Source organism: Lissotriton vulgaris, chromosome 4_1 (assembly GCF_964263255.1).
Source record: "Lissotriton vulgaris chromosome 4_1, aLisVul1.2, whole genome shotgun sequence".
In the NCBI taxonomy this organism is placed as follows: Eukaryota; Metazoa; Chordata; class Amphibia; order Caudata; family Salamandridae; genus Lissotriton; species Lissotriton vulgaris.
Window position 1 is genome coordinate 1,076,855,593 of NC_141691.1, and position 19,080 is coordinate 1,076,874,672.

Sequence of the window (19,080 nt, forward strand, 5' to 3'; positions counted from 1 at the left end):
ACAGGCCTAGAACTAGAGGGACTCTATCTTGATGGAGCTGAGAGGCTTTTCAGGGTAAAGGTAAAGTTTATAGTTAAAGCTGTTTTTCACTTGGAGAGAACCGGTCTGGGCCAGCCCTTATCGGTAGGCTGTATTATTCTCTGTGTGGAAGACACAACAAAAGGCCGGCCGGCTGGGTGTGTGTCCTTGATGCGAGGTGATGCAGAGATCTGGTGGGCGGCAGGCTGATGGCTGGAACTTTCCATGAGGAAACAGCATTCTATATCAGTGAAGTGCAGAGGCGGAGTCAGGGAGTCGAGTGGAGGTGGCGGAGCCAAGCAGTCGAGTGGAGTTGGCAGAGCGGAGAGAGGGTTCAAACTAGAGAGAGCTGAATTGAATTGAAGGAGCAGAGAGTGTTGGTAGAGTTGGAGGAGTGGAATTGCAAGAGGAGAAGAGACAGGACATGCTTGGAACAGAGAGAAGACAAACAGACAGTCAGTTAGCTGGAACTTAAGGAAGCAGTCAGAAGCAGTTACTTATCAGGAGGAGGTGTGAATAGCTGGAGTCTGAAGTAATGCCTTTTAGAAGAGACGGAGGAGAGATCGTGGACTAACCTGTGGGAGCAGCTGGAGTTAATTGGACATTGGCGCAGAGACAGTCAAAACAGAGTGAATAAGCTAGTGGAATGAAAAGAATCAGAGCGGCAGAAACCATTAGATTGAATCTGGAAGGTGGAGACAGTTCGTGGGGGAGAGGAGTCCAGTGCAAAGTGATCAGCGCAGAGGTGTATCCAAGAATGCAGGAGAGAGAGAGAGAGTCTGAGATGAGCCAAGGCACAGACGAGAGAGGAACTCAGATGACAGCTAGAACAAGACTTCACACTAATCAGGTGATATTGATCCTGTCACATTAGTTTACTTCACACTTGCATCTTAATCTTGTCTTTATTCCCTAGGCTATTGTATTGCTAATTTTTTCCCTTTCAGCTGTGTGTTAAAAGATCCTGTTACCCCGCAGATAAATTGTATGTTTAATCCTTTTCTTTCAGCGGTGTGTTAAAGTTACTGCTAGTTATAGAGACCCCATAGTTTTGTATATGTGTACTTTATTATTGTTACAATAAACATCCCCAGTTTTTAGTGAACTGAGATGTGCCTTGTATTCTTGTTCAATCCAGGTAAATGTATCTCCTAGGTGGTTATTGTTTATATGAATGGATGAGTAACCCCAATCAGGTAAGTGGTGATCACATAAATAGGGAGCGAGTGGACCTTTGATGCCAAGAATAAGAGGTACATTATATTAATTGGCTAACTCCTAATATTGTAGTAGCAAGCCCTTAGTGAATAGGGAGAGAGAGACTTCCCAACATATAACTGAAGGTGTTCATAGGAATGTGGTCGTCGTTGATATACGGCGTTAATGAGAGCACTGATTGTGTGTATACCCACAGGATTGTGGCTTGTGTAAGTGAGAGCGTTGGGGGGGGATGACCAACGTGGAGGTTTGCCGGATTGCGAACCGTTTGGAAATAAGGGAGAGCACTGGGGCTGCAGACCCACGTGTGTAGACACGCCAGATTGTGTGTCATATCTGCCCCAGGGTAGATTAGTCTGGGTCTGAGTGGCCGCGAGACTATAAGGTATAAGTGTAGTGTAGGGCATGGATATCCTTAGTAATCAGTGAGTATTCTTAGTATCCCTATAGATTTAGTGGTGTTTCTGATAATATGAGCTTGTATATTGCGAGTTCCCCATCCTCAGGTAGGTACCCAGGTGCCTGGATAGATGGTCCTGAGGAGGGATGTGGTTACGTTCTGGCTGGGTTGGAGGGGCCCCCAGGGGCTGATCCCATCTAATCAGAGAATCCGGCCATTACAGTGGGTAAAGTTCAAAAGATCACCAGGTGACAGTCACGGTGACTCAACGTTACTGGGCTTCAAGGATCAAGCACTCCAACGGGCTGTTCTGGGAGAAGCGCAACAACTCGCAAGTTGGGGCATTGACACATCAGAACCTAAACAACCCAACTATCCCTTTGTGCTTAAACCCCAAAATAGGGGCCAGGGAGCCACATCATTCTGAAAGGCACCAGCAATAATAGAAAACATGGGGAACACATCAATGAACGCCTTATCACTCCCATAAACATTTCTGTCCTTCAAAGTAACAATCTGCGTCGAGTACTAATTGGCCAACCAAAACATGCTGTAAGTGGGGCCAATTGGCTTCAGCAACCCTAGCCAAACTCTAGTACTCAACAACGAAGGAAGGGCAAAGTTGGTGCGGGCAGACCAATACAAAGGGCAAAAACCTAACTCTCCTCAAGAATTAACCCTCATATCATGGAATATAGCAGGGTTAAACAAAAAAGTAGGGACCAAGGAAGTACAGGACTACCTCGCTAAAGGGGATATAATATGTTGCCAAGAAACCTGGTCAATGACATCAACCCCCCTAGAGGGCTTCCACGAACATCGGCAAAATGCAACAAAAAAAAACATCTTTGGACGCCCATCTGGGGGTCTTTCCATCTTCATAAGTCATGCGCACAAACTCAGAACGACAGAAATAAGCGTAAATTCCTCAGACATGCAAGCAATGACGATCACCGGTTTAAAGGGAAGGTCACCGACCGCTCAACTTGCTGCTCACAAACTGTTATATCAACCCAGCAATGACAGCCGCCAGCATAGAATCTTTCACCAACATGCTGGAAGATATAATCCTAAAATATGAACATTTCCATGTAATCGTCGCAGGCGATTTCAACCTGAGAAGTCTGGAAGGAGCTTCCAGCACACCAAAGAAAGGGCACAAGGCGTGTCCACTGCTCTGTCTTCTCAAAAATGTTAAATTCAAATCAACCCACTTCACGATGAAATCACGCTCAACCTCTTGGTGCCCAAAACCATCATTTCGAAACATATCCACCATCGACTACATCTTAACCAACGAGAAATTGGCTGACAAATTGAAAGATTTTCAGGTCGATGATAGAGGAGAAAGCGATCACAGGCCTTTACGTGCCACATTCGATATAGGAATGGAAACAGCAGAGCTCCAGAAATTGATGGGAGAAACCACAGGGGAGGAACAATATAGAGCCATCAAAAGAATAAAATGGACAATCAAACTTGAGGGGAAAATGCAGGAGTGGGCAGCAACGCAGGAAGTCAGAGGACCATGGGAGATTAACCACAACACTCTTGGGCACTGGGAAGCACTTATGGAAGACCTGTGGCAGAAACTGGGTAAAGAACAAGGCAGAAAAAGACCTTCCTGCAAGGCAAAACAGATACCAAAAAGCATAAGACAACGCAAAGGCGCCCTAATGAAGGCACTAAGGAAAAGGAAAAATAAAGGCTCACCGGAAGAAGGGGCCAACATCAGCAAACTGAGAGCTGCCTACAGGAGGGAAGTAGGCGAACAAAAGAGGATAGAAATGGAACAAAAATGGCTCACAGTATTTGCCCTGTTAAAGGAAAAGAACAATGCCAAATTATGGAGGTACATAAACCATCTGAGCTCTCAGCCCATAGGCAAGGCGAATAACATTGGAAGCTACGAATGGGAAGTGTACGTAAGGGGCTTATATAATAAAGAAACACCAACCTCAGAGCAAACCCCTCCTAAGAACACCTGGGAAACAAAGATCGACACAGACACTTTCCCCGGGAATATAGACGAAGCAGGATCAATGATACCTGGGAGCAAAGGCTTCACCGAATCTGAAATAACAAGGGAAATAAAGAACATGAGGAATGATGGGGCGCCAGGCCCAAACGGCATACCAGCCCTGGTATTCAAAACAGCTCAAGCATTCTTCTCCTCAATTCTCTCCCCTCTCTACAATTACACATACTCCACAGCATTAATTCCACAAACATGGAAAGGCTCAATCCTTTTTCCCATCCACAAGAAAGGCGACCACTGCAATCCCGCCAATTACAGGTTAGTGGCCCTGTTGGATGTTGAAGCCAAAGCCTATGCTAAACTATTATTGAGGGAATTAGAGGACTGGGCTAACAACAACGAAATACTACCATTCTATCAGACCGGCTTCAGGGCTAACAGTGCAACCATTGACAACATCATGACCCTGTCCTACCTTTCGAAACGTGCAGTGAAAGACAGGCATATGCCACTGTTTTGCTGTTTCATCGACTATAGCACAGCTTTTGATAGAGTGGACAGGGGCAAACTCTGGGGAAAACTGTCAGGTTGGGGAGTTCCATCAAAGCTACTGAAAGCCATCATATCCCTTTATGAGGGGACCTGTGTACAAGTTAAGCTAAGCCCCACAGCGTTATCTGCAAGAGTGCAAACCAAAAACGGTCTGAAGCAGGGCTGTGTTTTAGCCCCCCTACTATTCAATCTTTACACAGCTGACATGGGGGGAGCCCTGAAAGAGGCAAGCCTAGTTCCACCTAAAGTGGGAACGGTAAGACTTGCAATTCTTCAGTATGCAGACGACACCGTAGTGATGGATCACACAAGGGTGGGCCTCCAAAGAGCACTAAAAGAGCTGGGGAAGTACAATAAGGAAAATCATTTAACAGTCAACCAAAGCAAAGATAATGGTATTCGGCAGATACCCTCACAAAAAGCAGGCGCGCTGGACCTTGGGTGATCTTCAAATTTGCACTACCACAGCCTATAACTATCTTGGGGTTTGGCTGCATGAGAGGGCAACATCGGCAACTCAAGCAAAACATCTAACTGTCAAAACCAAGAGCGTACTCTTATCAATGAGACGCCTCAGCCAACGTCTAACTAGCCCTACAGCGGAACCCATGCTGAAGGTCCTTAAGGCTAAACTAATCCCGGCCATCAATTACGGGCATCTGGCATTCCCAGGAGACCTTGACAAACTCATATCAGCAGCGCAGGTCAAAGCACACAAAATCGTGCTGCAAACACCAAGGTATGCAAGGAACATTTGATTACGGCTGGAACTAGGGCTCAGCAGACCAGAACTGGCACTTCAGGGGGACCTAATTAAGTACTACATTAGAGTCCTGAAAGCACCCCAAGACTCTCTTAAACATCATTTGGAAACAATCTTTAGAGAAAAGGATTCCCCCTGGCACATCAAGCTGGTTATAGCAATAGAGACCCTTAACATTGAACCACAAAGCCTGTGCCTAACAGAAATCCCGCACAAGACCTGGTCAAACATCATGAGACGGCAGGTCCGCTCTATTTCGTTCGAACTGGATCTAAACGCTCTTCGCCAGAATACCCTTACTAAGGCACTGAACGAATCTTATATCATGGGGAAAGCCCAACCATATCTAAATGAAGCACTAGGGACCCAGGCACGACGGAAAATTCTTTTTATGAGACTAGTGGCCTTAAGAACAGCGGACCTCAATCCTGAATGGGCACGCGCAGCTGGTGCTTCCTCTTGTCGCCTCTGCAATCACCAAATGGAATCCTGGCTCCACTTACTATGTTGCTGCCCCAAATTAATCAACGAGCGACAAAGGATGCTTCGCCCCATCTTCAGAAACCTTGGCATTAGAACATGCAGGGAGGCATCAGATTGGTGCCTCTCAGAAACAACATCCCACTCCCTCGCCAGAGCAGCAAAATTCATTCATCACATCAGACTGGCCCTAGGTGCGAGTGCTTTACCATAAGTACGAACAATATAGAGGCGGACATAGGCAAACGATGTGCTTCAGTAACAATGCAAAGTCACTGAGGAGCCAGCCCGATGATCTTCTGCCGAAGCAAAATCAAGCTCCAAGAGCTGAAGGCAAAAAGGGACCTGGCAATACAGGACCGCACTGCCAGAAATAGGGCTTGAAAGACACGCAGTTCGGTGGGGGCGGCAGGGGAGGGTAAAATATGGGGGGGGGGGGCGGGGGCCAACTTTTAGTTTTTTTTTTTATTTACTTTATTTATTTATTTTTTTGTAATGATTTTAAATAATTGAACAGTCAACAATAAACTGAAACTGAAACCGTGCAACTTGAAAGCTCGTATAGTTCATGCTACACAGGGCTTTAAGTGGGATGAAAAAACTGGGGGGGGGGGGGGGGCGGTCTCTCAAAGGGCATGGTCAGTGTAATTAAGGGCGTGGCTTAAAAACACGTGAGCTAAAAATCTGTGCTTAGCAAAGTGTGCCGTCTGACTTGTATTTTGCTGTTTCTGTCATTGCATCCAGATTTGTGATACAACAATTAACATCATTCCTACAGCAAGTAAGGACTATTAGCTTTGTCAATAGTTATTAGTTGCATAAGATAAAAAAAACTGCAACTATTGCTTGTATATAATATTGAAAAAACTTCCACTTAAAGCCCTGGTGACACCACGATAAAGTTGCGGCTCCTAAGTTTAAAAAGGAGAAGGGAAATCCAGAGAGAAAATGACTCTCTTTAAAGGATTTCCCTTTCCTACAACGCTCACCACGCGCACATCGATGTGCCTGTTGTCACTTCAGTCCGGAAAAGAAACAGACCGCCTGTGCCAGGGCACAAAACAGAGCCCGATAGAGACCTGTTTCGAGGTCCTCTGAGAAAAACTGCCGGTGCTCAGACCCGGTCCACTTGAAGCCTAGGTGCTACTATACCATCCTTTCTTGATTAAACTGTGCCAAAGCTTGCTACATTCTGCTTCCTGAGTCCGTTATTAACAAGCTTCAAGGCATTCCGAATACACCAGCATGACTTGTCATTAATTTCTATAAATTTGATATGTTCGTCACTTTCAGAAAGGATCCATTATAAGAAACTGCTTTGTCCGCAGACCTTGTTGTGAACCAGGCGCAATGCTCGGAACGTGAACTGGAAAACCACTATTACAGCGGTTTTCAGTTCGTTTTCCCTGCCACCCTGGTCTTACTTTTAAGTTTGAGGTTTTCAAAATCTAATTACCCTAACTACAAGGACCTAGGTTTGATGTGCCCTTCATGGTAGATGTGCCTTACGACACAATGCCCTCACCTGTATCTCCTTGATGTTCTCCACAGGAGCAATGGGCTGGGCATGCCGGTGCCGGTAGCCTGCCTTTTCCGCAGGGTGCTGCATGACTGTGACGGAGCGCCCCTGGTTTTCAGCTCTAGAGTCTGTGTATCGTGTCTTTGGAGCGAAATCTTCAACTGTTCTTGTGACTTCTGTTTAACTGTACCAGCTTCCGCGACGGGACTGTTGTTTGTTAGTTTCCAAGGAGACGAAAGAGCACCTGGCCATGTTTTCTCGAGAAGTGGCATAAGCTTGCTCCTCAACTCCTCCTCCTGCTGCTACCTCTTCCTCTCTATAGGGTAACCAGATATTCAAAACAAAAAAAACCGGGACAGCCATTGACATAGAAATAAGACTAAATGTATGCACTGGTCAGTGCAGTGTCAACATTTAGTCCTATTTCTCTGTCAATTGCTTTGCCGATATATGTATGTGTGTGTGTATATATAATATACGACACCCATATGGAAAACACCACAGCATGGCATAGCTAGTCTTTAATTTTCATGCTGCAGAGGTGTATGCACGCACACCTCTGTAATAGGAAAATTAAAGACTTCCTCCACCAAGCTGGGGCATATTGCAAGGGAAGCTTTATCATTCTGACCTTGGGTGCTCTGCAGGGGCTGATTCACCTCCTATTTTGTGCTGTAGCACAGTATGAGACTCTTTCAAACACCTTGCACTTCGTTTCATGAGAGGGCAGGTGTGAACTTGAGACTTCACAGCACAGTCGTATTATATGTGCGTGTTCACCCGAACCTCTCACAACCGGGACACTTCTTTGTTTTGGTAAAAAATGTCGGGACATTCATGGGAAACCCGGGACTGTACCGGAAAATCCGGGACGCCTGGTCACCCTATCACTTATTTTCCTCTTCCTCCTACTACGTGGCCTATAATTGTTTTCATCAGATACCAGCTCTTCGCCTCTGCTGCTTACTTTTCTCATGTTTCATGTTACTTTCCCTCATCATTTTAATGCGTTCCGTGCTCGTGACGGAACCACTCCGTCACGAGCCACGGGTGCGCTGTGCTGATGACGGAGGGTTCCGTCACGGCGCAGCCGCGCCGCCTACGCGGCATCAATTCTATTTCAGGACAGGAGGCTCCGATCATGCTATCTCATTTCTTTAATGAAATGCCCAGCAGCCATAGAAACAATAAACTACATTACCCAGAAACACATGGGCAACAACCATAGAGTCAGGGGTATAAAATGGCATATAGAAAGTCACTCTTCCTCTTTCTTTGCTGCTCCGCAGCCAGTTAAGTGCTCTCTTAATTTTACTTACTATTTTGATGCTTGTATTGATATTGGTGTTTTGCGCTGTGTTCGCGCTGTGTGCCGTGTTTCTTCCTGCTTTATTGCACTACTTGCGGCTCTGTTTTTTCGCGCATTGGAGTTTCTGTGTCCTTGGCCGGTTCTTTCTCGGCGGCGCGTTCGGGAGCGTGTGCTCACCTCCCTTTCCATTGTTGGGCGCTTCGCGCCTGCATTATTCCCTTGTGGTGTGGCATTTGGGGTTTGCAGCCGCTCGCGCTGCCTGCGCGAACTCTGCATTTTGTTCAGCGAGGCAGCCGGTGACCCGCGCATGCGCATTGGGGCATTTCCGGCGCTCCGTGTTTGTTGACAGAACCAGAGCTTGAAAGAAAGACGTCCTTTGTGACAGACTTGCCCACAGCCTCCCTGTTAACCCCTTCTGACGCCGGTTGCTAGTTTAAGCTTCAGGCAAGGACAATAAGCATAGGCTCTGTCTAGAGTGCGTTTCTTTGTGTACAGCAAGCCTGCCCTCCACGTTTTACTTGTTTTTGTGTAACATTATTTTGTTGCTTCGTGGCTTGCTGTGGGGTTTTTGCACTCCCCCTGATTTTTGCCTTGTGCAAATTAATTTGTGTCATCTTGTGGGCTATAAATCGTTCTGCTTCACTATGGCAGACTCTTATTATGCAGATGACAATGATTATGAGGAGGAAGCCTCTGATTCCCTTGAACAGGGCTTGGTTGAGGCATTGGATAGGGGTGTCCAGCACTCTATGGACAGAGCTTTGGTCCGTGCCATTACTCCCCTCAAGCGCCACCTGACTCAGTATGTGCAGCAGCAGGGTTGGGTCCCTGCTTCCCAGACCTATTCCTCTTCACCTGGGAATCCACATGCGTCTGATTTTCAACGCTTGGCCAAAGCCATGTCCACTTCAACGTCTCGCAAGCGGGCCGTGGAGGCCGAAAGTGACGAACATCTCTCTTCTTCGTCCTCTGACCATCTTTCCCCTCCTCCTAAAAAGAGAAAATGTAAGGAACACTTCGTTGATGCCCCTAGTCATCCCCAGGTTCTCTCATTTGATCCCACTGACATAATCCACCCTAATTCGACGGCTTGGCTTCCGTCCCCAGCAGTGGCGGAATATGTACAACAGCACATTAGACAGTCCTTTGACAAGGAGGTCCGTGCGCGCCTCCGCTCTGAATGTCGGCGGCCGGACCTTGCAGATGGTTTAGCAGATACACCTGAGGTGGATCCTACTATGCTAACCTACTTACAGAAATTCACTAAGGATCCCAAAAAAGGATTGGACCGCTCTTGGAGATCCTGTCAGGATAAAGTCTTGGACATGCTGGGTCCCCTGACTAAGATCCTCGATCTTGGCTTTATCGCTAAAGAATCTTCAACCATGGTGGACCCGGACGAACTCATTGAGTGGGCTCAATGTGCCATTTGCCAACTCGGCAATGCGAACTGCGCACTCTCAAGTGAGAGGCGTCGCTCAATTTTGTTGAAACTTGACCCGAAGTTGGCGGAGCTCTCTACCTCCGACTCGGGTGCTGCTGCTCAAGGTTTGCTTTTTGGGCAGCCTTTCTTGAAGGAACTGACCCAATTCGTGAGTACCTTCAGCGGATTGGACAAGGCGCAGGCAACCCTCCGCCGTGCGTTCCGTCCGGTTTTTGCAAAGGCCGGACGTGGTAGAGGACGCTCGTTTGGCCGCGGTCAGCAGCAGCAGTCCTCGCAGAGAGGTTATCAAGCCACCAGAGGGGGTCATCAAGACTCCAATTATAACAAGAGGTCCAACTTCTATCCCTCGAGAAAAGGACGTGGTCAATACCAGAAGGGACGCTTCGGCGGTCAAGCCGGTGGATATCACGATTCCGGAACTTCAGGTGAGCTTAATTCCTGCATGCAGTGTTGTTCTGGGGGGCAGGATTCAGTTTTTTCTACGCAATTGGCAATTGATCTCCAGCGATGCTTGGGTGCTGGAGACGGTTCAGGGATACAAGATTGAGTTTTACCATCCCCAATGTCAAACTCGTCTTCCTTCTCCAATGTCTTTTTCCCAAAGAGATCAAGAGTTCATCACAGAGGAACTCAAATCACTTCTCCAAAAGGGGGCCATAGTTCCGACCGAACGTCATCCACGGGGGTTCATCAGCACGATCTTTCTTGTGGAGAAGAAAGGAGGGGGATCGAGGTTGGTTCTCAACTTGAAGGACTTCAACGGGGGGGTGGTTTATCGCCACTTCAGATTGGAGGGTATCCATCTCTTGAGAGATCTATTACGGGACAAGGATTGGATGGTTCGTCTGGACCTCAAAGACGCTTATTTGTCGGTCCCGATCTTTCCTCCCCATCGCCGTTTTCTTCAAATCCATTGGTTGGGTACTTGGTACCAATATCAGGTGCTTCCATTCGGCCTATCCTCAGCACCTTGGTGCTTCACGAAGCTGTTAAGGCCTGTCGTAGAGTCTCTCCGCAGTCGGGGTGTTCGGTTGATCATTTACTTGGACGACATCCTCCTTCTAGCGGATTGTCCAGTCAAATTGATGTCTCATCTTTCTTGGACAATCAACCTTTTACAGTCCCTCGGTTTCTTGGTGAACGCTCAGAAGTCTGTGTTACGTCCGACTCAGGTGATCGACTTCTTGGGTTTCGAAGTCAATTCTCTCACTTGTCAGCTTCTTTTACCGAATCAAAAGATTTGTTATATCAAAAGGGAATTGACTTCTGTTATTTCAAAACAGACTGTGTCATTGAGGTCGTTGGCACGAGTTGTAGGTCTCTTGGCTTCTTCTCTGCAGGCGATATTCCCGGCCCCGTTGCATTACAGGGCGCTTCAGCGTCTGAAAATTCGGCATCTTCAGAGCGGCCTTCGTTATTCGGATCAGATTCCCCTCTCGGAGGAGGCGAAATTAGAGATGCAGTGGTGGCTGGATCATATGGAGGCATGGAATGGTCGAGCTCTGTTCGGTTCCACGCCGGAAGTAGTGATAGAATCGGATGCCAGCCGCTGGGGCTGGGGAGCCCGGTGCGGTCCGATTTCGACGGGGGGTCGTTGGTCTCCCCAAGAACTATCGCTCCACATCAATTATCTGGAGCTGTTGGCGGGCTCCTTCGCAATTTGCTGCCTCTCCCCTCTTCAGTCCAACTGCTGCATACTTCTCCGGATGGACAATGTGTCCGCAGTCCGGTACATCAACAAACTGGGGGGAACCAGGTCCCGTTTGTTGGCGGAGATTGCCAAGGAGTTCTGGCATTATTGTCTGCACCACAGGATCACGGTTATTGCCGAATACCTTCCAGGGTGCAACAATCTTGTGGCGGGCTGGAACTCGAGATATCTGCGGGATTTCAGCGATTGGAGGCTGCATCCTCGGGTGTTCCGTCTTCTCCTCTGGTCTTGGGGCCCTTGTCATCTGGATCTTTTTGCATCCCGTCTCAACTCCCAACTTCCTCGTTTCTTCAGTTGGAGACCGGATCCGGCGGCCCTAGCCACAGACGCCTTTCTTCAACCGTGGCCGACTGCTCTGTGTTATGCCTTTCCCCCGTTCATGATGATTCCCAGGGTTCTGGCTTACACGAAGAGGTATCAGTCGGAATTGATCCTGATCACTCCTCTATGGAGGGCTCAAGCTTGGTTCCCGGTTCTCCTGGAAATGGCTTGTGCAGTGCCGTTCCTTCTTCCCCAAAAGTGGAATCTTCTGCTGGATCCGCTTCAGAAGCGGATTCTGAATCCCCTGATCCAGTCAGGCTCTCTCCTTCTTCTGGCGTGGCGAATTTCGGGGAACGCTGGTCGGTCCCAGGCTTTTCTGCGGACGCTTCCAAATTCATCAGCGACGCCTGGTCCCCTAGTACCCACAAACGATACAGGGGATCCTGGAAGCGTTGGAGTGACTGGTGTACTCAACGGCAAGTTAATCCCTCTTCGACGGATGTTTCTGTGATGGTAAATTTTTTAGCCTCGCTCGCTTCTTCTGGCTTAGCCTATCGTACTGTGAACAACTTCCGTTCCGCTATTTCTACAGGTCATCCCCATTTGGACGGTAAACCGGTTGGTGAGCATCCTCTGGTTGTCAAATTGCTCAAGGGTATTCGCCTAGCAAATCCTCCTCGTCCTAAATATGTTTCTTTATGGGATGTTTCTATTGTCTTACGTTTTCTGGAATCTTGGCCGACTAATTCTTTACTTTCTCGTAAGCAGTTATCGGCTAAACTTACCATGTTGCTCTGTCTGGTTTCCTGCAAGCGGGTTTCTGATGTTCGGGCTTTGGATCTAGCCGGACGCAGTTTTACTCCTGAAGGGGTTTCGTTTCGTCTTTCCAGACGGACCAAAACGAATACTGCCATTATTTCCTATCCTTCTTTTCCTCAAAATCCAAAACTCTGTGTTGTCCAATGCCTAAAGGATTATGAGGTAAGTACTTCTGCTTTACGTTCTGATATGCAAGGTCAATTGTTAATTGCGTTACAGAAGCCATTTCGCCCCGTTACCCCGGCTACGTTAGCCAGGTGGGTCCGGTGGCTCATGGCTGAAGCTGGCATTGATGTGTCTGTTTTTGGGGCGCATTCTGCACGTGGAGCTATGGCTTCCAAAGCCTTCTCTTTGGGAGTGACTTTGTTTGATATAATGAAGGCTGCAGATTGGTCCTCCGATTCTGTATTCAAAACCTTTTACTTTAAGCCCATTGATAATGTTGCTTCGGTTGTGGTGGATCAGCTTTAAACAAGCATAATCAGAGCCTCCTGTCCTGAAATAGAATTCAAAATTTGCAAACATTCGTGACAATAATTTTCAATTCTATTAAGGACAAGGAGGCGAGGACTATCCCACCCGTTATTGTCTGTATACTGTTCAGATGCTTATCTTACTGTTGTACTTCTGATGATGTTTTGACATGTATCTTGTTTTCCCACCCCATTTCTGCTCTATGCTCATTTATTACATGGCTTGGATATTACGGCTTTGTGTTCCTTTTCAGGATCTGATCCCAAGTGAGGATGTCTCAGTTTTGCCTGGTCCCTGTCTTCCTACTCCTGCTGAGGATTTTGGCTACAGTCTTCGACACTTTCTGCCGTTTTGGATGCTTCTTGGACTTCCTAGTTTGGCGTTCCTATGGTACTGAAAATTCTGGACCCTGCCATTGTATGGTACTGAAGCTCTACACTCGTGTCAGAAAATATCATCATACCATGACGAATTTGGTATCGGCAGACCGGTAATGATTGAGACATTATACCTGCGCATTTGCGTCATGATTGAGTGACTAAATCACCCTTAAATCGTAGTTTCTGTCTTGAACCCTCGGGTTCCATTTTGTGAGCGGCATCCATTTTGTGATTGCCCTTACATAGTCAAAATGACCAAGGCCGAATCCGATTCGAAAGGACACGTACACCTTTGCTGACTCCTCTGTGACCTGGGCAAGCTGACTCCACTGCCTCCAGCCAAACCTGTTCGGGCAGTTCTCATCCCAATGGCCGAGCGAGATTAGCATCAAGGCACAACATGTCATAAACCCTTCATCGCATACAAGCTACGCTAATCTCACACACACCTGTCCCTGTTTCTTCTTTATGACTAGTTTTACAAGGAGGAGGTGCCCGATTTTAATGGGGGTTCATCGATATCTGATGGAAGTTCTGGGCCTTGCTGGGTAATCTATCACAAACTGGACAAACGAAAAATATGGGCTTGCCATCATGACTCTGCTTTTTCTTTGTAGTGGAAATATTTATATGACCAACTGTAAAAACAAAGAATACTTGCCTGAAGTGTAATATTGTGTATAAAAAGAGAAGGCTGGTTCTGTAAAAACGAACAGTCTCCTGAGAATATACACACCGTGCTGTTGTACTTCTAGGATGCTTGTTACTTGGTTGCAGCCAATAAAACTCGATCCTTGACATCACCTAGAAGACTCTGTGTTTCTGTGGTCCAAAACAGGAAGAACTCAAGAGGTCTCTGGGTGTTCCCCTGGCACCGCCGGGTCCCTAAAAACCTGGTACCTCAGTTGGCGCCCAACTCGGGGCGGTATCAAGCGGTGTCGGTCCAAGCCAGATGTTCGTGAGGAGCTTCGTGTGAAAATTCCAGAGGACGGCCAGCCACTTCAGCGACCCCTGTATGTCGACGTAGTTCCGAAGGTCTTTGCTGCGAGGTTCCCCGCGTCCCGCGTACGAAGGACTGCTGCCCTGACTATCGCCCTGTTTTGGACCCATTGATGATTGGCAGAGTGAAACGATAGACAAGTCTTCTAGTGATGTCATCGATCATCGATACTTCAGTCAAGTATAAGTGGAGCGTCTCCCAGTCCTTAGTTTGGTTCTTAGTTTTGGTATCCTTGGGATACGCTTTGTTTGGAACTTGCAAGCGCCAAAGCCGAAGGACTCGTGTATTCACGAGACTATCGTATTCGATAATCCTTTGAAGTTTGAAGCTAGACTAGAGAGCGAAGATGCCTGGTCTTAGCAGACTTGGAAACTTGTTTTGTCTTGGTTGTAGTAGGGACTCCCGATTGGAGGATTCGTGTCCGGTTCCTCTGATTGGAACTCCAACATATGAGCTCTATGTGAAGCATGGCGTAGGCCCTATCACGTATAATGAAGTGTGGATCCGATACCCCAGAAACGATGGTGTTTTAAAATGGCCTCAATATGGTAGCTTTGACACAGAGATTTTAGATAATCTAGAGGTGAAACTTTTCAAGAAGAAAGCCCGGCCGGCGATGTTTGACTCCTTTCGCCTATGGCGCAAAGAAGCCAAACAGAAAGAAATGGAATTAGCAAAGAAAAATAAACAAGGTATGTCAATGGTACAAGCTGCCATTGCATTCAGGGATAACGAGGAAGAGCAAGAGAGTGAACAAACGCTTAGAAGTAGGAAGTTAGCGGTAGACAAATGTTACCCAGTGTTGCCACGTAAAGGACAAGGATCAAAAGAGACACCTGAGAAGGATCCTTTAATGTCCCATTTACTGAGTTCACCGCCTCCCTATGCGCAAAGTGCTACAGCACCGCAACAACCTTTGGTTGTACAACCCCCTATCGTTGGACAACAGGTTCTAATACAATCACCAGCTCCTCTTCAGCGGGTTTCTACTTCTCCGGCGCAGCCCTCTCAAGGGCCGCCGCCTTTGCTACATACTCCATCTACTTTTTCTACGACTTCGCCTACTGCTCCAACTGCTTATCCTAATACTCTTTCTGCTACTGCCTCGACTTCTGCTTTACATCAGCCTGTCTTTTCTGGCGTTTCTGCCGTTCCGTCAGCTTCTCCCTCTGTTCGACAGAGAGTAGCAAACACTGTCATTGGTCTTTTCTCACCTTTCTTTGGGTCGCCTAATACGACCCCTAAAACAGAATGTAGACAGTTGCGGAGTCGACTGCCTGGCTATCAAGAGAGAGAAGTACTAAATGAGTTAGCGCGTAAATGGGTTACCAATACTGTAAAGTATGACATTCAGTCCGTTATGGAAGTCTTCCGTCAGTGGGAAGCATCTACGCAGAGATATGTTTTTGAACAAATGTGTATATTCCTCTCTGAAGATTTGGAGGGAAATGATCGAGAATACGACATGAATGAATTATTCCGTGTGCGATTCAAGTTCGCAGAAGGTATGATTGTGGGTGCCGATGTTGAACAAGCAATTGAGATGTTATTGTCTTATAGGAGTAAGGGAAGCAATTCCCGATCACTGTCTGAGCATGACATGCCAGGTAGGAAAAAGGCGCGACAGTATCCCATGAGAGAGGTTCCCCCAGTTTGGAGGGAAGGTGATGCAAATGCGAATCCAGCCATCCCACCGCATTTCCAGCGTGTATGGGTACATGTTCCTTGGAAAAGATCTGAGGTTTTGGCTCTAAAGCAGACATTGCCTGATCCCCGCAAAAATCCTGTAGGGTATTATAAGGAGTTATCACAAACTGCCAGCTCCTGTATCATGAATCTAGCCGATGTAGACATGTTGTTTGGAAATGTTGTTCCACAGCCTTTATGGGGAAGATCCATCATGCAGATCATGACCAAGAGTTAGGTGATACATGGGTTAATATTGCTGCTGCTGATGCTAGACAAGTTGGTGGCTCTAAGCCCGAGCCTTCGGTAGCAGAACTTCCTGGTACGATTATCACGTATATGAAGACTTTAATGCCCGAATTGCGTGTGAATTGGGACAAGTTGTCTGCGTGCAAACAGAAGAAAGATGAGAATGTGTCTGACTTTTTCACGCGGTTTGAAGAGACTTTCGTCGATCATAGTGGTCAGGATATGGCTACTGAGGGTGGCCAGAGATTGTTTGTTGACAAATTTGTACATAATTTGCTTCCTGAACTATGTAATAAATTGAAGGATTCTGAGAGTGCTTGGGCTGTTTCCACGTATGCGCAGATTTTAGCAACAGCCCAGTACTATGAGAATAGACGCAAAGACGAGCTAGAGAAGGCAGACAAAAAGACTAAAGAATTGAAAACTAAAGTCCTTCTCCAGCAAGCTTATCCGCCTCGTACTGCTAGTCAGCACGATTATCAGCAACCCCAGCAGTATTCGAGAAACTCGCAACGAAACGAGTCTTCTCAACAGCATTTACCGTATGGTCCGAATCAGTGTACGTACTGCAAAGAACAGGGTCATTTCAAGATTAATTGTCCGGTTTTGTTACAGCGCATGAATGGCGTTTCTGGTGCGAGAGGTAGAGGTGTTCAACAAGCTCCTAGAGGTAGGGGCCGTGGAAATTTCCCCCAGAATGCTCGTCCCTTTCCGCCTCAGAATTCCATGAACAGCTTTGACCAACAGAGTAATGCGTCCTCTAGGACAGCTCAGTACTATGCTGATGACTACTATGCAGAGAACGAGAATAAGGGCAATGATTGCTAGGACAGCCATGGACAAAGAGAGGGAGTTGTTACAGTTCCAGTAGATCAGAATGGACCTTATGTTGAGGTGATTACATCAGGTGTGTCAGAGCCTTTTCTGTTGGATACTGGTGCTACAAAGAGTTCTATTATGCACTCAAAGCTCCCTGGCGCACCTTTGTCTGGCGAAATGAATGTTTCAGTAGGTTTTTCTGGCGCCCCGGTTAGGAACCCGATCTCTAGTCCTATGTCCCTTTCTGTTGGGCCATGTGAATTAGAAGCACCCCTCATTCTTACAACAGGTTGTGGTGAAAACTTGTTAGGATTGGATCTGTTAAAGAGATTATATGCGACTTTGTACTGTTCTCCTTCGGGAGTACAACTTACCCTAGGTAAGAAAGTGGTTTCTCCAATGTATGTGTCAAGGGAAAAGATTCCAACAGAATTGTCTTCTCTTCCAGATATACTTTGGGCTAATGGATCCAATGATGTGGGTCTTTTGGAAATAGCGCCATATGTTATAACATTGAAAGCCAATGTTAAGCTGCCAATGTTAAGCTGGCAACATTTGTAATAGTCCTGTTCTGCCGGTTTTAAAACGAACTGATCCTTCCCAACAACCTGTCTATAGGTTCGTGATTGATCTTAGAGAAGTGAACAAGATTGTAGTGCCACAGTTTCCATTTGTTCCTGATATCACTGCCTTATTGACTATGGTTCCAGCGTCAGCCACTTGGTTCTCGGTGATTGACTTGAAGAATGCTTTCTTCAGCATCCTGATTGGCGAGGAGAGCAGGGATATTTTTGGCTTCAATTTAGGAGGCCGAAGCTTCCGCTTCAAACGCGCTCCTCAGGGCTACTGTGAAAGTCCATCGATATTCAGTCAGGCTCTGAAATCACAGCTTGACACGATTGTTCTACCTGATGGCGCGACCCTTTTTCAGTACGTAGATGATTTGCTGGTCGCTGCAGATACTGAGGAGATTTGCAAGCAAGGCACTTTGTTATTGTTGCGACATCTATGTGATCTGCGCCACAAAGTATCTCTTTCGAAATTACAATATTGTTGACAAGAAGTGACCTACTTAGGTCACATCTTATCGAAGGAGGGAAGGAAGTTGACCCCAGAAAGAATTCAGGTGATTGCAAAATTGAGTGTCCCAAGGACACAGAGAGAAATGCGTGCTTTCTTGGGCATTACATCATATTGCAGACAATGGATACCAAATTTCTCCTTGTTGGCCAAACCTTGGTGGCATTAACTTGCAAGGATACACCAAAACCCATTCCGTGGTCTGAAGAGTGTCAGAAAAGCTTTCACGAATTACGTGATGCATTTTGTTCGGCTCCTGTGTTGGGTACCCCCGACTACAGTAAGCCTTTTACGTTGTATGTCCACGAGAAGGAAGGTTGTGCATTATCAGTCCTGACACAGTCTTTTGGGGGCAAACAGCGTCCATGCGCGTACTTTTCAGCGACTTTAGACCCGGTAGCTAAGGCATTGCCAAGTTGCTTGAGGGCCACTGCGGCAGCGGCTGTCTGTATTCAACAGTCTGCTGGGTTAGTAATGAATAATACCCTAATAGTCATGGTCCCACATGCAGTAGACATTTTGCTAAACAAAACAAGGACACAGCATTTAACTAGTGCTCGATTGTCAAGTTATGAGCTGACACTGCTAGCGAGTCACGTACACATTAAGAGGTGTGACACACTCATCCCAGCCACGTTATTGCCCATTCCAGTAGAGACAGATGAGGTCGAATAACATGACTGCTGTTTTAGGACAGAAGAAGAGACAAAAGGGAGAGTAGATTTACAGGACACTCCTCTTCTTGAATGTAATGATACCTTATGGGTTGATGGTTCATGTTTCAAGTTGCCGAATGGTGATACGACTGCAGCATATGCTGTGACAACATTGCATACGATTGTTGAAGCTTCACGTATCCCACACAATTCTGCGCAAGCAGCAGAGTTGATTGCACTTACAAGAGCTTGTGTGTTGGCAAA

The 19,080-nt window shown here is 46.8% G+C and overlaps 1 protein-coding gene across 1 annotated transcript in view; it reads right to left on the bottom strand.

Moving 5' to 3' along the window:
- DNAH5 (dynein axonemal heavy chain 5) overlaps positions 1-7,200 on the bottom strand; it is a 5,605,957-nt gene extending 5,598,757 nt beyond the window's left edge. The window contains exon 1 of the mRNA XM_086967405.1: positions 6,935-7,200. Coding sequence (XP_086823531.1) covers positions 6,935-7,018 — 84 coding nt within the window. The 5' untranslated portion in view covers positions 7,019-7,200. The remainder of the gene's footprint in view (positions 1-6,934) is intronic.
- Positions 7,201-19,080: the final 11,880 nt, after the last annotated feature.